Source organism: Ictalurus punctatus, chromosome 11 (assembly GCF_001660625.3).
Source record: "Ictalurus punctatus breed USDA103 chromosome 11, Coco_2.0, whole genome shotgun sequence".
Taxonomy (NCBI): Eukaryota; Metazoa; Chordata; class Actinopteri; order Siluriformes; family Ictaluridae; genus Ictalurus; species Ictalurus punctatus.
The window spans coordinates 16,321,199-16,339,700 of NC_030426.2; the positions used below are offsets into that span (position 1 = coordinate 16,321,199).

Consider the following 18,502-nt stretch of genomic DNA (forward strand, 5'->3'; position numbering starts at 1 on the left):
ACCATGCTAAATAAACAATAGTAAATTACTGCTGCTAGTACCTGCTGCTATTACACTGCGTAACTACACGACTCCTTCACACAGTCTCTTCATCTCTCTAGAGCTCGGTTTCAGGTGGACTCAAGAGTGGTCTTCCCGTAATCACAGTCCACCCAGTCACCTCTGTTCTAACTCCATCCAGAGCTCGCTCCAAAACAAATAGGCTGCAAGCCATTTTAAACAAAGCGGAATGGCTCTTCAGACTTCGTACAGAGTTCAGTGGCCTGTACTCAGTGCTCTCCACAAATTCCTCCCAAGCCTGAGGGCAAAGGGTGCTGGAAGTTTTAAGCACAGAGGTTACACAAGATAAAAAAAAAACACATCACGCAAACTGGTCGAGCACTGGTAATTCATAAAGCTCCCGCTAATCCAAAAAGAGGTCGACATCTCATTCAATAATGTAGCACTGTGGGAGATGTGATTAATAAAACAGTTTTTATTGCATGCTACATAATCCGCTTACTCAGTAACTATTGCTACATATTCAGAACTGAACCAGCATTTAAAATTATCAAAAGATCAAAATGTCTCTGTTAAGTTCTGCCAGCTGTGTGTTTCAGTAGCACAGGGCTGATTAGGTCATGGGTTCGAGTAAATTAGTGAGTGGATCGGCCCTGGAGACGGCCGGTAACCCTATAGCCTCGTCTAGGCTTTCGGCCTTGGCTTTGGAGGCATTAAATCAGATCAGCATGGCACTGAGCTGTTTACCTCCTGACGGATCTGCTGCATCTGTTACTAAAGGCCAGCGGCGTCTGGACTCACGAAACTCAACACTGGTTTTAGGAGGTACACACAGTACCGAAGGACAGTGTGAGTGTGTGCGTGTGTGTGTGTGTGTGTGTGTGTGTGTGTGTGTGTGTGTGTGTGTGTCCCCATCCAGATGGCCACATCTGTGCCTATGTCTCAGGTAGGTGGCATTAATGCCAAGGCCCATAGCTCAATTTCCCACATCCTTGAAAGATTAGAAGGCCTGACATTTACCTCCATCCCGCATTCCACCCCGACCTTCAGCTCCATCTCTGATTCCACCCCGACCTTCAGCTCCATCTCTGATTCCACCCCGACCTTCAGCTCCATCTCTAAATCCTCCCTGACCTTCAGCTCCATCTCCGATTCCTCCCTGACCTTCAGCTCCATCTCCGATTCCACCCTGACCTTCAGCTCCATCTCTGATTCCACCCCGACCTTCAGCTCCATCTCTGATTCCACCCCGACCTTCAGCTCCATCTCTAAATCCTCCCTGACCTTCAGCTCCATCTCCGATTCCTCCCTGACCTTCAGCTCCATCTCCGATTCCACCCTGACCTTCAACTCCATCTCCGATTCCACCCTGACCTTCAGCTCCATCTCTGATTCCACCCTGACCTTCAGCTCCATCTCTGATTCCACCCTGACCTTCAACTCCATCTCCGATTCCTCCCTGACCTTCAGCTCCATCTCTGATTCCACCCTGACCTTCAACTCCATCTCTGATTCCACCCTGACCTTCAGCTCCATCTCTGATTCCACCCCGACCTTCAGCTCCATCTCTGATTCCACCCTGACCTTCAGCTCCATCTCTGATTCCACCCTGACCTTCAACTCCATCTCTGATTCCACCCTGACCTTCAGCTCCATCTCTGATTCCACCCTGACCTTCAGCTCCATCTCTGATTCCTTCCTGATTTCAGCTCCATCTCCGAATCCTTCCTGACCTTCAGCTCCATCTCTGATTCCCCCCTGACCTTCAGCTCCATCTCTGATTCCACACTGACCTTCAGCTGACCACACAGGCAAATGATGCTTGGAATCCTTTGGCTCCGATTCATGATGGAGCAGAGTTTCACCATCACATCGTAAGTACCATGTCACAAAGTGCACTATAAGAATATCCACTTTAAACACGCAATGCTCGTATGGCAAATCTCTATGTAGTTCTACATGAATCTACGCTCAATGCAATCCCGGGACTGCAAACTACTCAGCTATACTCGTAGGGAATGTGTCTTTGGTGTAAGTTGTTCTGGATGAAAGAATGAATTAATAACTGTAATGTCACTGCAGTGAGTGCATGCACAGAAGAGGAATGGAGAGGAACCCCTGAACTCATCCCAAAACAAATAGTCAGAGACGGAGGAGGAAACCGTGTAAAACCACAAATAATATTATGTAAAGCCCAGCCGCACAACCACAGTCGAATGTGTCAAGAACAAACACGGTCACATAACATGCAAGTATGGTCTGGGTCATCAGCCCCCAGAGGAAGGAAATCGCTTGTGGCATGCGATCTGTCCATTTAGTGAGACAATGCTACGGAAAACGTCAAACTATAACAACATGAACTGAGACTAATGTGACAAACAGAATTAATGGAATTTGTGCCTTCTGAGAATTTCACAATATCCCAGCAGTGTTCAGTCATGAGAGGTCACTGGTCTCCTTTGGGAGACTATTGTGTTTAACCTTAACCCCAGTTGCCAGGGGTCCAGAAGCAGAATTAGTATACGTGAATAGAAAACTTGATTTGGAAAGGAAACCCCCAACTACAAAAGGCCTTGAACGAACAGTTTGGCCATAGATGAAACTTTACCCTTGTCCCAAATATACTGGGACAGCAAAGATAAGTTTGCTGTCCAAAATTTGAAGCTAAGTAAAAGAAGCTTATAGCTTCATGCATACGTAATCATGTACAACCCCACTCAGTAGATGTTGTTTGGCAAGGTAATACCATAAGGTTTCATAATGCAGTAGAAATCCACCTTTAGACTGTAGATGACACTTCCTGCCTGAGGCTGATGCTTGTGCTAAGTAATAATGGATTAAGTGTTGAGGAACAAAGTGATTCCAGCTACAAAATGGCTGCTTCTGTCCAAACTAAAGCAAACTTTGGACACATCTTGGCCTATTAACAAGAGTACATTGTGTACATTAAAATTTTGACCAAGCTATTTTTAAAACAAGAAGAGGAAACAAGTATACAGACCTGTGGGTAGTGGTGGAGATAATCTAATCACAAAATAATAATCATTTCTTCACCTAGCTTTCTTGTTGTATCGGTCATTTTACTCAAACTGTATTGATATCTTGATCTTCTGAAGTATATGCAAAATATAAAAGTCAACACATTACCAACGTTGTTCATGTAATAGTTGTTTATCTAAACGGGGAAGCTTGATCTAGCACTACATCTAGCATGTTGAATGTAATGCTAACAGTAAAGTTATCCTATAGTCAGTCCATGGTATTGAATGGTAAATAAATGGTAAATGGTTCACTTTTATCCAAAGCGCTTTACACTGTGTCTCATTCACCCATTCACACACACACACACACACACTCACACACCAATGGTAGTAGAGCTGCCATGCAAGGTGCTAACTTGCCATCGGGAGCAACTTGGGGTTCAGTGTCTTGCCCAAGGACACTTCGGCATGTGGAGTCATGTGGGCCGGGAATCGAACCGCCAACACTACGATAGTAAAGGATAATATAGACCAGGAAGGCCCCTTATATTTTCCTGCCTGGGGCCTCCAACAGTTCCTAGAATCACCTAGGTCTCCCACAGCTTCACATATTGTGTGCGCTTGAATATGGTGCTTATATATTTGTGTGTGTATTGCTGAGAAAACTCCTATTTTCAAATGTCCATGATCACATGCTAGGCTTAGATTAAATCTCTGCATGTGTATGTGTACACTAAGGGTCACTCCCCAGGCATTTGTTATTTAGTTTCCCAATCAGTCTTTCCCATCAAAAAGCACAATAATTGGCTTGGAGGTATCACAGTCTAACAAATACCTGAGGCTTGGCACACGCTGAGTGGAACGGCCTTATCTGTTGGTGTGTGTAGACAAAACTCACATGGAGAAGAGCACTAGCATACCATAATCCCTACTGTACATGGTGTGCTGAGAGTTCTTTCCTACAAAACAATGATATAAATGGCAATAGGGCCTTATATGGAAAACACGTGGCTTGAATTGGCCTGATATCAGGTGTGGGGGGGGTTTGTGTTCAGCCTTTATACTTGAAGTGGTGACAGCTCTCATGTGATTATCACAGTTGCAATTGTGTCTAAAAATATTATCAATTGTTACTGTGCCTGTCATTTCCAGTGATGGAGGCGTGGCCTCTATGCCCATCTGTCCCATGGAAGGATGTGAGGCTTCTGTATCATTCACTCATAGTGAAGGATGTCTGGTCTTCATGCCGTCAGTCCCATGGACGGACGTGTCTCTTCTCCATCATTCATTCTCAGTGAAGAAGGAGTGGTGCTTATGGAGTCCCACTTATGAAGGCATGGCTTCTCTGCCTGTCCTATTATTTTTATTAGGACTTTTAAGATTATTTGTATAATTTCCTTTTATTAAAATGTCATCAGCTTTAAATATATATTTCACACATCATATCTTGGAACAAAAGACTTTTTGAATGCACTTCTTGGTTCGAAATGGTATCAGGTAGAGGGTTTTTGTTGATGCGACAACGGTTCTCGTGTCTTGCAGTCTGCCGATATTTTTTATGTTCAATTTCCAGTTATCACGGTTTCTTCACTAAATGAAAGCTCCACAAATCATACAGTACACCAGAGTAATGGAAAGAGACAGATCGCTATTTAAACTCTGATATACCTCCTCTGATATGCACTAAGTAAACTGAGAACTGGCTTTTGTTCAAGTGTTTGCCTCAATTGCTAAGTGATTTGCAGACCATGTGATACGCAGCGAGGAAAACCGTAGGCTCGTTGCCAAGCTACAAACACAAATACACCACAGTGGAATCATAAGAAGAGGGAAGATAATGTTTTCCATTGCCAACCAAAACCAAAGACTAATCACATTAAAAGGTTTTTTCTAGAATCAAACCAATGAGTCATGGTATGGACCACGCAAACTGGTCGCATACTGCTAAATCATAAAGCTCACACTAATCCAAAAACAGACTGATATCTCATTCAATCTGGTAGCACTGTGGGAGATATGATTAATGAAATAGTGCTGTCACTGTACAACAAAGCAGTACTGACTTGACCTTCACAGGGCCATTTGTATTGCTTAATAAGCATTTCAAGAGAGATCAGACAACATGAATCTGAGAATTACTTCTTACTGATCATACTACATTTCACTGATCATACAACACAACTACTAATCCAGGCTCTTGTGATGTCAAAACTGGACTACTGTGATGCACTACTCTCAGGCCTCCCAGCCGGCTCCATCAAACTCCTTCCTATGAATCAGAACGCAGCAGCATGCCTCGTCTTCAACCAGCCCAAAAGAACCCACATCACACCCCTCTTCATCTCCCTCCACTGGCTTACTGTAGCTACCAGTTCAAAGGCCTTGATACTGACGTGCAAGCCATTGCCTGGAACAGCAACTACCCCCACCCCACCCCACCCCACCCCCTCCATCTCTCAACACCCTCCATGAGGTTTATGTTCTCTCTAGTTAATGACAGATACCTGGTAGTACCTACTCCGCGAGGCATGAGGTCCATTTCCAGAACCTTCAAACTGACCGTCCCTCAGTGGTGGAATGATCTTCCAACCTCAATCCGGACCGCAGAATCCGTCACTATCTTCAAAAAAAACGGCTGAAGACCCACCTCTTCCGTGAACACTTAACTAACCCCTAACTTGACTCCACTCAAAAAATAAATAAATAAATAAATAAATCTGCACTTACACTGGCTATTAGACCTCGAATCTGTGCACTTTGCTCCTCTAAAGCTCAATGAAAAGATCTTGTATGGTAGCACTACTTGTATTGTTCTCTGCTTGATATATCGCTTTGCTTTGTATTGCCTCATTTGTAAGTCGCTTTGGACAAAAGCATCTGCTAAATGAATAAACGTAAATGTACCTTGTAAAAAAAAAATCATTAAATATTTAAATAAAATATGAGTTCATTAAAACTGTTGTTTGATTGATGTCCTTCCCAAAAGAAGAATTTTCAGGTCCAAAAAGAAAAGGTTAGCACAGTGAGCTATGCTCGTCTGCACAGCATTTAGTAGCAAGCAGAGAGCATTTTTAGCTAGCGAACTACTGAAAGTCTTCTATAACTATTTATTTTATTTATATAAGATTCCTGTATCCTATTCTGCTTCAGTAATCGCTTTATCCTGCTCATGGTCACAGTGGATCCAGAGCTTATCATGGGCGTGAGGTGGGATGGGATGTAAGTCCATCGCTGGGCATCATGCATTCACTCATTCACACCTAGGGGCAATCCACCTACTGGCATGTATTTGGCAGGAAATCCTTGTGGACACAGAGAGAACACGTGGAACTCTGCATATACAGAAACCCGAGCTCAGGATTGAACAAATATGATCTAGTATGATAACCACAAAACATGAAATATTGGTATCACACATTAACTTCTATAAAACTACTGTAGCCGTTCTTAATTGCAGAAAGAAAGAAAAAAACTCAAATTCCACCTCTACTCCATTTCACTGCTTTTCTCACCTAACCAATCATAAATCTTTCTCCCCTAGTTAGGGTAAATAAACTCCCTACAAGAGGATTGAATACACACAGCAGCAGTCAAGAGGTGATGATTAGGACCCTAGTTGTCATGACAGCACCGCTTTATTTTCAGTAATCTGTTTCGGCCTGTGTGAGCAGTGTGTTGTCTGCTATTGCAGAAATCTCACTGCTCATACTAATAGTGACCACACTGTGCAGTGATTATGCGTGCAAGCAGGGTTTGATATTGTGTTTCAATAGCATAGGGCCCACAGCACTCAGGCACATTAAAGGGCTCTCCTCGATCCGCGTGGCTGATAGTGCCTAACGACCGCAGCCATTTCGCCAAGATATACACTCCTTTTTCCTCCTCTTCTTTCCCCCCCACTTTCCGCTAAACAAAACCACCAAATGAGAGCCCCCTCACTCGAGGCCTGCTGCTGTTATTCTTGGGATGTGTGCATACAGGAAAGTTGATGATGAGTCTTTCTTTTTTCTAGCCTATACTTTTTCCTCTGTATAATCATTGCTCATACCTTTAGACAACTAGTAGTGATGGTGGAGAGAGTGTGTGTGTGTGTGTGTGTGTGTGTGTGTGTGTGTGTGTGTGTGTGTGTGTGTGTGTGTGTGTGTGTGTGTGCGCACACGAGGACAGGCTCAAATTGCAGGCCCAGCAGAACAACGGAAACACAAAAAAATAATGCCATTCCTTCAGAAACAGCTCGAGTCAGCACAGCTCTCTGCCAGCAAGGCCGTCCAGCGATTACAACATCAATTCATCCGATAGTCGCAGTGAGATCACACACCCGCCTCATTCTGTTTCTCCAACCTCCCCTTTCACACAAACCATCCGACGGTTTATTAACAACCCACCCAGAATGCAGTGCCCAGAACATGTTTTCATTCCACTCCATCAGAGCCAGTTAAAGCTGAATAAACTGCTTCTTCAAGCTCTCACTACACACCAATCTTATTATTAAGATATATTCTAAAATAAATAAATATATAAATAAATAATATATTTTTTAAAGAATTACAAAAAGACAGCTTAGAAACTTCTATATGTTCCACATATTCAAACAATGTATTTCTCAATTTAGAAACACAAGAAAGAAGGGTCTATAGACTCAAAGGAAAATGACTGCAGTGTGTGAATTAATGTGAAATTCATGGAGTTTTCAGTTTATTTGGTAACTCCACTGATCTGGTAGATACACTTGTTGGCCATTTTATCCATTTCACTTATGTATCGGTGCAATTTAAAGTTGTATAATCACGTACTGTTGTGCTTTGCACCTTTTATCATGTCAGTGGTCTGTGCTGGTCCAGACAGGGTTGAGAGGATTTAACAAATTGGAAGTATACAGGTGCCGAATGTAGTTCATCTATAGTACATTGATATGGCACATGCATCTGATGAACTGAACTAATGGACGGATCTTTCAGTCCGTACAGGATTTCTGAGTTTCGGATGATGTTTTTTTTGTTTCTTTTTTTCAAAAATGCTTGATTTTTGCTGTGCTTCTTTTCAAAAGTTTTTGTGCGCCTTTTCCGTGGAAAACGACTTGAATTGGCAAAATTGCAATTGCACAAAATTTGCATTCGTTCGCATTGTCACTTGTTGGTAAATGAGACCTTTAGCTGTACTCATGTTTGATGTGCATGAATCAAAGAGGGGTTTGGCTGAACGTGCATTGAGATTGTCACATGACTCATCTTGGTCCAAACCTGCAGAAAATCTGCAGTAATTTTGAAAGATTGCAGGCGTTTTCTTGATTTTGCGTTCATTTCTGCAATCGCAAAATTGCAGAATCCTGGGGGGACTGATCTTTTCAGAGCGAAATGATGAATTTCATACACATAGCTTTGATTCCTAAGATACACAGAACTGTTGGGGGTTTTTTCCCCACTAAAATATATGTTTGTTATGTATTAACAAACAGTTTAGATAAAAAATTTCATCGATACCATTTTCCGCAATCCAAACGTAGTCAATCGACCAAGAGTATCCAAATTTGCCTCCTTGGACTGAATTTATGAAGCTAATCTTGCTTAACATTGCTGTAAAGGAATCTTAGGGTCTAGTTTAGTACTGTGCTAGCCAGCTGCATGTATTACTGATAGATTCAACCAACTGGAGACTGAATCCCAGCTCTGTCATAGAGGCAGATAAAGAATCCCTCCTGACACCTCTGCAGGGAGCTTCACGGGAAGATTTTAGTGCCATACAGTACGGAAGTGTTGTAAGAAATGTATCCTGTAATCTTTGTTTAATCTCTAACTTGCTGTTAAACGGTGTGAAAGCAGTCATTACTGACGTGGCTCCAATGTTTGTCTTGAAAACTTCCACAGAACGGGTGTAAGAAGCTGGAGGCCTTCACCTAGAATGTTCTTCTTTACAACAATCTCACCTCAGGTTTCTCTCTCGGTTCCTCGGTGTTGCTCATGCGCAGGTTGATGATGTGAACCTCCTGGGGGAGGCTGGTGGTTCCACGGCTCGCGCAGCCTGATATAGCTGTGTAACTCATCTGCAGGGCCTGCACAGGGTGACTTTCACCCACAGGTAATAACTCACATGGGCTACGAGACAGTGGACCTGGAACACAAGAAAGCACATAGGGAACATCAGAAAAACATGCACTGTGGCGTTTTTTAAAGAGGGCTTTCACTCATCCAGTGAGCAAAGTAAAGTAGGCGGGGCCAAGCGATATTACAGGGGTAGTTCTACTTTATGTGAGAAGTGAAGCAATGTGATGGCTACTAATCAGATGGAGGACTTGAGGACACTTCAATTTGCCCGATATGAAACATCTGCCTTTTTGTTGTAAGTCAAGATAGAGGAAAAATAGATTCTTGGGATTTATGATTTACTGCTTTCAAAGTGTCAGGATGTGAAATAAACGATTCCGCAAGAAATATCTCTGAGACTGTAGTAAAACTGGGTTTGATTAGTGTATTAACAAACTGTAACAGATTGTAGATAGCCTAGCTTGCCATGTGCATGTGTTGTTGCAGAGTAGCCTATGAATTATAATAAAGGAACCAGTTTTCACCATAGAAGAGGGCTCATAACTGGCTTACTGAATGTTTGGCTCACATGAGGCAGAGAAAAAAAAATAGCTGCCACGTAAACACGTTGTTAATCTCACGAAAACTGATGGGCCGCTCAAATATGTAGTTAATCATCTTCGAGATTCGTTTGTCTGGTTAACCCTTGCTATTTCTAGTTAGTCCTAGTTCGACCAGTCACCTTGAATTGCATCCACCAAGTACACATTGATACACTCTGGCCATGTGCTACATGACAATCATACTCATAGCTCAAGTACAATGAAGGTCCCAATCTGCCTTTGATATACACAGGATCTGTTTACTGCTTATCGCTGGAAAGCACATGTGCTGGACAGAAAATTCTGAAGTTGTTTCTATGCCAAATGGGCCCAAGGAGAACAGAAAACCCACCATGTGGGTTATCGAAAGCAAGGATGAGATGAGATAACACTGCCTAGTGACTTTGCGCAACAAGCGTAAACACAAGTGATGTTTTTCTTGCTGCAACTCCCATGTCACTAATTGATATAGATACCAATAAATAAGAGGAGAGTGTAGACGTGTAGGGAGGCAGGCATCCAATAGTGTCTCCCACTCGTACTCCACACTCCCTCTTTATTAGCAAGAATCTCTGGCCCATTTGTCCTCCTCTATAGCCTCACTGTCACATCAACTCTTTTGCACTCTCTTTCCTTACATGGCCGCATTGACCCTCTCTTAAACACTTACAACAGGACATTACAAGATGGCATGCTCCTCTCATGGAGAAACAACATGGCGACAAGATGATGTATTGTATGAGCATGCTTGGTAGAGCTTAGACATATATGCTCTTGAGAAGTCTCTGAGCTGTGGCCTTGAAGCTCAGCACAGAGGGTCATGGTTTAGCATGGAACAGAGCAACTCCTTTTGTATCATACCTCCAATTAAGGGCAGAACAATATGGTCTGGAATGCTGTGCTAGTTATGATCAATGTTAAACAAAACCAGCCTGTCAGATATGTATGGGCTAATATCTTTTAAAGGCTGAATTGCTGCCATGACTCACTGGGGCTTATTTATGGCAACGTCTCAGCTTTGCCTCAGTTTTCATGCTACCATATAGTAAGTGTATAAGCTATAAATATACTGCACAAATAATAGCAAGTGAAAAGATCTTCGATTTGTCAGTCCATACAGGATTTCGCCGAGTTTTATTGTGAGTGCTGCGGCCAGAAACGCTTGATTACGTTGTAGCTTTTTCCAAAATTCGCAATACAATTTGCGGAGTGTTTTTGTACTTTGTTTTCCGGAAAACTACCTGAACTGGCGAAATTGCAAATGCACAAAAATGTCTTTCACAGCGATCTTTGTTGGTAAACGAGACCTTTTTTACTCAAGTTCGACACACATGAATCAAAGATGGCTTTGGCTGAATGCACGTTGTGATGATGTCACATGATGCGTCTTAGCCTAAATCTGCGGAAAATATAGAAGCTTGAAAAATTGCAAGCTCCTCCGAATTCTGCAGTTTACTTGATTTTGCGGTAATTTCTGTGACAAAATAAAGATACAATAAGATGTACCTTTAATGACCCCCCCCCCCCCCCCCCAATAGGGGGAATTAAAAATTGACACAGCAGCATACGAAGGAAGAGTAACATCAAAGAAGGAAAAGAATTTCCATAAATACCTATACAACAGAAATAATAGAAAAAATAGAAACAATAAAATAGATAACTAAGTCTATTTCCAGTCATTGGGCAGATTATTCTTGTTTATTTGAAACCTTTTGCAAGCCCCTTCCCTAGGGATCATGGGGCATTTACATCTGTTCTCTGCAGGCCTTGCGAGACTGGAGGGGACGGTCAGACTCAGACAGCCTGCGACTTCAAAAGTGGCATGACATCTTGAAGAAACAAGAGAAACAGCAGTCTTTGGCTTCTCCATTGGAGCATAACAGCCCACAATCAGAGTCAGGCTGAATTAACATAAAAGATCACGCATAACCAAACGAACAAAAAGAGACCGAGGAGTTCTGGACCATGATGCTTGGATGATGACTAATGTTTTTGTTTTGAATGTAAATGAGTAGCACATTGTTCACATTACAACAATTAGGCTACATGCTTGTCCTGATCTCTGGAGCCTGGACTCGCTCACGGGGTGTCATTATTTTTTTTTTTCTTTTGTAGCTCGTGTACAGTGAGTAAGGTGTAAATGTGAATAGCTATCGCTGCCAAAACGTAGTTCAAGATTCTCACAGGATCAACTTCTATGTAAAACTGGGAATGATCAAAGCTGACACTGTACAACTGACTGATTGATTGCAGCTCAGTCATTTGGATTGGTACCCATGAACATAAGGTAGTAACATCACTAGGAAAAGTTCTTAGCTAGCTAGTTTGCCTAAATAGGTTTTCTGCCAGCAAGGTAGTTGTGTTGCTACTTTTATATGAAGTAGCTTGTACATAGTAAACTTTAAACAAGTATATCTAATTTTCATCATGTACATGTACAGTAGAGTTTATTGATCACTGAAGTTATGTGACTGCTATCTACCTTTAGCGAACTGCATTTTTTGAATAGTTAGCCCAGCATTGCCTATTACATGTTATTTTTATCTGTATATTTTTGCCAATATTAGTGGAGGGCACTGTATATTACCTATATTTTTGTACAAGATCCCCACATGCACAATTGCAATTACTGACATTACTTGCCATTTTTATGGCTACTGCTTATAACTTCATTAATACAACTTTAGAACATTTTTCAGGATGTTAAAACATTGTGCTCTAATATACACACACTCTGACCAGACATAAGTCTGATCGTACAGATATGCCAAGGATGAAACTGCTGAATAAGGAAAGTGTGTGTGAAATCTGCAGACCAGATTTGACTGTACAGGACTTTGATGAATAAGGGCCATTGTGTGTGCACAAATGTTTGTGCATGCCAATTTAATCTTAATGCATCAACTATTTTTACTGCATGCAAGTCACAAGGGAGATCCATGCGAAATTGCTGAACAGCCGCTTTCCCTCCTTCTCCTGCTCGGGAAAAAACACATAAGAAAAATGTGAACGAACAGTGATGACCTTTTGGACAACAGTGCTGATCTCTTTAGTACAAACATCTCACTCAAACGCTCTCGCCTCTCGCCCTCACACACACACGTAAGCAGTTTTGTTTTCTATTAGAAGGTCATCCCTCCTGGCCGAGTGTTTCTGCACGTCAGTGCCTCTCCACCCGTGACACACCAAGCTGCTCGCAGGGGTCAGGGTCCGGCCGCAATATACACACCACCACGCAATATACACCACTGCAACACCCATAAGAGGAACATATGGAAATCATTAGAGAGAGAAAGAGGGAGAGATTTTGTGTGTGTGTGTGTGTGTGTGTGTGTGTGTGTGTGTGTGTGTGTGTGTGTGTGTGTGTGTGTGTATGGCTCAGGCTTAGGCACATACAGTGCCTTGTGACTAACAAGATACATGTGCCCTTTGCTGAGTGATCTGAATCAGAATAGAGCCACAGTTTCCTCTCCATGTATACTGGGATGACAGAATTGTTTGCAACAAGAGCTCAGAAAGCCTTTTCTACCCGACGTTTTTTCCCTTTCAGCATGCTCGCTCACTCGTACAGAGCCGAGATCCGGCCCTTAACACAAACAAACTCTCAGATGTTTGACCACCAATGGCCATTTTGGGCAAAAGATCAAGCTAAAGGATTGCAGGCTTTAAGCTTGACACAAACCGCATGAGTTTAGAAAATGGAACGCATCTTACATAAACTGTGTCCGGATAGTATAGTGAACACCATGATAGAGAAGATCGAGTTACAGTGCTGAGCTACAGTAGCAAGCTAGCAAGCTAAGTTATGTAGGTCATACTTAGGTAGTACAGTGCTAGCCTTTCAGCTTATTTAACACGGTCTAACTATCAGGTTAGACAGCTATTTAGCTATTTATGTTTAGCTATCAGGTTACTATCAGGTCCGATAGCTATTTATGTTTAGCTACTCCAATGACTTGGCTAGACAGTTAGCCAAATCTGATGCTTTATTTCATGACGCTATTAATTAGCTACCCATTAATGTGTAGCTAACATACTTCAACAGAAGCTTCTTGTTGCAGTGCTAGCTAGCTTATTTAAGAGCAAACGAACACAAGCTACCCTGCTGAAGATATAAAAAAATAAAATAAAAAAAACAACAGAAACCATCACAGAAATTCTAATGATGTCCACTACAAATACCATTACAAACCATCAGCCAACCATTATAATTATTGGTCCTTAATGGTATCCTCTACGCATAACATGTCACCAATGGAAGGTAACAAATTACCAGTAGAGATTAACACATGGACCATTACAGTTTCCATTCAAACCAATACAATTCCCATTATAACCACTAAAACCATTACAAATGCTGTGAGGGTTTCTATTGTAGTTTTTTTTTTCATCAGAGTAGTTAGTTTTGGAGAATAGTTAACTTTTTTTCTCCATGTGATACTGTGTGACTGCTGTGTAAGTAATGAAGGTAACCATGTAAGCGATTAGAGCTGCAACAACTAATCGATAAAATCGACAATAATCGAGTATGAAAATCGTTGCCGACGAATCTCATTATCGATTAGTCGTTCCGCACACGACACGGGGTACATTTACTCACTACGTTACTTCTGTTCCGAAAACATGCCTCGGAGACTAAATGCTAAAGTTGTGTCCCAAATGACATACTATACACTTACACTATGCACTACCATCTAGTGTATGAATTTTAGAAGGGTAATATTGTCTCAAATGGAACACGGGCGGGTTTTTTTACTAACCAGAAGTATAAGCCGCTTCCTAGTCAGTGGCACATGACGTATACGCACGTAATGCGACACAGCTAGCTTTAGCCTAATACCCAGAGACACCGACAATGACTTTCTTCAGTTTACTGTTTATGTCAGCGATACCTTTTATAAAAAGTAATGCATAAATACTATTATATAATATAAACTTATATATTAGTTTATATTATATATAAGTATGCATGCATTATTTTTTTTAATGGATGCACAAAAAGCACAGAATTAAACTACAGTCCTAAATGAATGATATATATTCTGGTGTGTGTGTGTGTGTTGGGTTCTTTTCAGTCTTATATAATTGGACAAACAGCTGTGTAATGTTTTATTCTGAAGTTATATTTGTAACACTCAGTTTATGGATTTTATTTTAAATAAATGAAAAAAATGGTACTGAAAGTTTGCCCTCCTCGTCCGATTAATTGATCAACCGAAACATAATCAACCAACTAATTGATTATGAAAATAATCGTTAGTTGCAGCCCTATAAGGGATTTAACAATATTTATTACATTAGAGGAACTGACTTGGCACAGAGAATGCACAAAAACATTATAAACACACAAAACATTATAAACTGAAATGTGTGTTTGCTTATATTCCACAAATTTCAGCATTCATCTTTTTTTCCTATTGCCTCTTTTTGGCATCTAACAATCACTGACAAGACTCATTCTATTTGCTAGAACTCAAATACGTTTAAATTCTTTGGACTGAGGTCTATTTGTTTACCCTTCCATATCACTGGATCATCTATACCCACACATGACTTTAATTTGCATATGTTTGGAAACTTAAATATGCACTTGTGTAATAATCTCGAAAATGTTCCGCTAATGAACAAGTAAAGCTCTTCAGTCACATTGTCTTACTGCTGTTTGACCTTTTAAGTGACCTGCGTGACCTTCCTAAACTTGTCATGTGTGTCAAGTCTCTCTTTCACTCCCTCACTCTCTCCTTCACTCCCCCTCTCTCTTTCACCCCCCCCTCTCTCTCTCCTTCACCCCCCCCTCTCTCTCTCCTTCACTCCCCCTCTCTCTCTCTTTCACTCCCCCTCTCTCTCTTTCACTCCCTCTCACTCTCTCCCCTTCACTTTCACTCCCTCACTCTCTCCTTCACTCCCTCTCTCTCTTTCACTCCCCCTCTCTCTCTTTCACTCCCTCTCACTCTCTCCCCTTCACTTTCACTCCCTCACTCTCTCCTTCACTCCCTCTCTCTCTTTCACTCCCCCTCTCTCTCTTTCACTCCCTCTCACTCTCTCCCCTTCACTTTCACTCCCTCACTCTCCTTCACTCCCTCTCTCTCTCTCTTTCACTCCCCCCCTCCCTCTCTCTCCTTCACTCCCTCTCTCTCTCTTTCACACCCGCTCTCTCTCTCCTTCACTCCCCTTCTCTCTCTCCTTCACTCCCTCTCACTCTCTCTCCTTCACTCCCTCTCCTTCGCTCCCTCTCCCTCTCCCTCTCTGAAATCCCTCAAACAGACTTTTCCTCTGCTCACTGGAGATGGGAACAACACAAGCACCAGCCAGAGGAGGGGGAAAAAAGAATGTGGAAGACCGCCAAAAGATTACAGCACTTATTGGGCAGAGTTTCTTTATTTAACTGCCTAAAGCAAAAAAAAAAAAAAACAAAAAAAAAAAAAAAAAAAAAAAAAAAAAAACTCCACAGACAATAAAGTGTCTTAGACAAAAGAATACAGACATTTTTATTACAATAAAAGAAGGAAGCCAGGCATTTGTTTTATAATCCTCAACCTAAAATGGAAATGAAATCAGGGGCTAATAGAGAGAGAGGGCTCATAAAGTGCAGCGCACAATATGCCTCATAGCATGCAGCAAGAAAGACGGCGAAAATAAAGACCATCTATGAAAGCAGCACTCACGAATCATTGAGATTACATTTCCCTCTTTCATATTGTTGAGGAAAATGCATCGAGTGAATGTTAGACGAAAGCGTCGAGACAAAATCTAGCAGGATAGAGAAGCAGCACACAGAGCAATACTAAATAAATGACTTCACGATGGTATTTTATTCATTTTACTATCTTGTCAAACAAATGGAATGCTTCTTGTAGTACATCTGGAAAAACTATGAGTGTCTGTCTGAGAGAGAGAGAGAGAGAGAGAGAGAGAGAGAGAGAGAGAGAGAGCGAGAGAGAGAGAGAGACCTTCATGCATCTGCAGCAGTTTTTTATCCTCCGTCACTTTGTATCCTCTCTGTCTACTACTATCTCTCTCAAGCTCTGTTCACCTTTCCTCTTCTTTAGACTCCTTTTGGATCTCTCTCTCTCCCCCCTTCACTCCCTCCCTCTCTCTCTCTCTCTCTCTCTCTCTCTCTCTCTCTCTCTCTCTCTCTCTCTCTCTCCCTCCTTCACTCACTCACACACACTCTCTTTCTCTCTCTCTCCCCTTCACTCCCTCCCTCTCTCTCTCTCTCTCTCTCTCTCTCTCCCCTTCACTCACACACACACACTCTCTTTCTCTCTCTCTCCCCCTCCTTCACTCATACACACACACTCTCTCTCTCTCATATTCACTCCCTCTCTTTCTCTCCTTCACACACACACACACACACACACACCCTCTCTCTCTCTTTCACTCCCTCTCTCTCCCCCTCTTTCACTCCCTCTCTTTTAATCCCTTTCTCTCTCTCCCTCTCTTTCAATCCCTCTCTTTCCACCCATATTTCACTCCCATTCCCTCTCGCTCTCTCTTTCACACTTTCTCCCTCTCTTTCACTCCCTCTCTTTCCCTCTCTTTCACTCTCTCTCTTTCTCTCCTTCACACACTCTCTCTCTCTCTTTCATGCTCTCTCACTCACTCCCTCCCTCTCTCTCCCCCTCTCTTTCACTCCCTATTTCTCTCCCCCTCTTTTAATTCCTTTCTCTCTCTCTCCCTCTCTTTCAATCCCTCTCTCCCTCACTTTCAATCCCCCCCTCTCCCCCCGATATTTCACTCCCATTCGCTCTCGCTCTTTCACTCCTTCACACACACACACTCTCTCTCTCTTTCACACTCTCTCTTTCACTCCCTCTTTCTCTCCCCCTCTTTCAATCCCTTTCTCTCCCCCCTTTCAATCCCTCTCTCCCCCTCTCTTTCACTCCCTCTTTCTCTCTCCCTCTTTATCAATCCCTCTCTCTCCCTCACTTTCAATCCCCCCCTCTCTCTCTCCCCCCCATATTTCACTCCCTCTCTCTCACTCTCCCGCTCTTTCACTCGCTCTCTTTCCCTCTCTTTCACGCTCTCTCTCTCTCTCACTCCCTCTCTCGCTCTGTTCCCTCCTTCAGCACACAGAGGACACACGGGTGCTGCATGGTCGAGTAGATTGCCACTCGCCCCACAAGAGATCTGCGCGTCTTAAAACAAGCGTCTTACAGAATGTATTCACTCACGCACTCACTCACGCACTCACTCACGCACTCACTCACGCACTCACTCACGCACTCACTCACGCACTCACTCACGCACACCAGGGTGTAGATTGGGAAAATAATCGGAGGGAGTAGGACGTAGAGGATGGTTGGGCATTAGTAGATCACGTTACAGTGTGTTGTAAAGCTTCTAGACAGAAGAAAGTGTGCCACTGCAACCCACTTGCACCTGTTTCAGAGATGCTGAACAACAAACCAAAACCACAAAAGCAGCACACACACACACACACACACACACACACACACACTTATACAGCATATGCTAACCTTTGATTTCCTTGCTTTATATAAGCAGTTCTTAACCTGGTATTTCTCTCCATTGCTTGCTCTCTCTCCAACACACATACAGCCACACACTTTCCCTCTCTTTACCATAGTCACTGACTCTCACTATCACTAACTCTCTCTCTCTCTCTCTCTCTCTCTCTTTCACTCCCTCCCTCCCTCTCTCTCTCTCTCTCTCTCTCTCTCTCTCTCTCTCTCTCGCTTTCACAACCTCTCTCTCTCTCTCTCTCTCTCTCACTCCCTCCCTCCCTCCCTCCCTCTCACTCCCTCCCTCCCTCTCTCCCTCTCTCTCGCTCGCTCTCACAACCTCTCTCTCTCTGTCTCTCTCTCTCTCTCTCTCTCTCTCTCTCGCTCTCACAACCTCTCTCTCTCTCTCTCACACTCGCTCGCTCTCACAACCT

At 42.6% G+C, this 18,502-nt stretch overlaps 1 protein-coding gene across 4 annotated transcripts in view; it reads right to left on the minus strand.

Annotated features, from left to right (window-relative positions):
• The window catches only part of tgfbr3 (transforming growth factor, beta receptor III), a 112,841-nt gene that overhangs the window by 65,271 nt on the left and 29,068 nt on the right, over positions 1-18,502 (minus strand). For all 4 annotated transcript variants that reach the window (XM_017479862.3, XM_017479861.3, XM_017479865.3 and 1 more), the window contains exon 3: positions 8,905-9,089. In XM_017479862.3, coding sequence (XP_017335351.1) covers positions 8,905-9,089 — 185 coding nt within the window. The remainder of the gene's footprint in view (positions 1-8,904; positions 9,090-18,502) is intronic.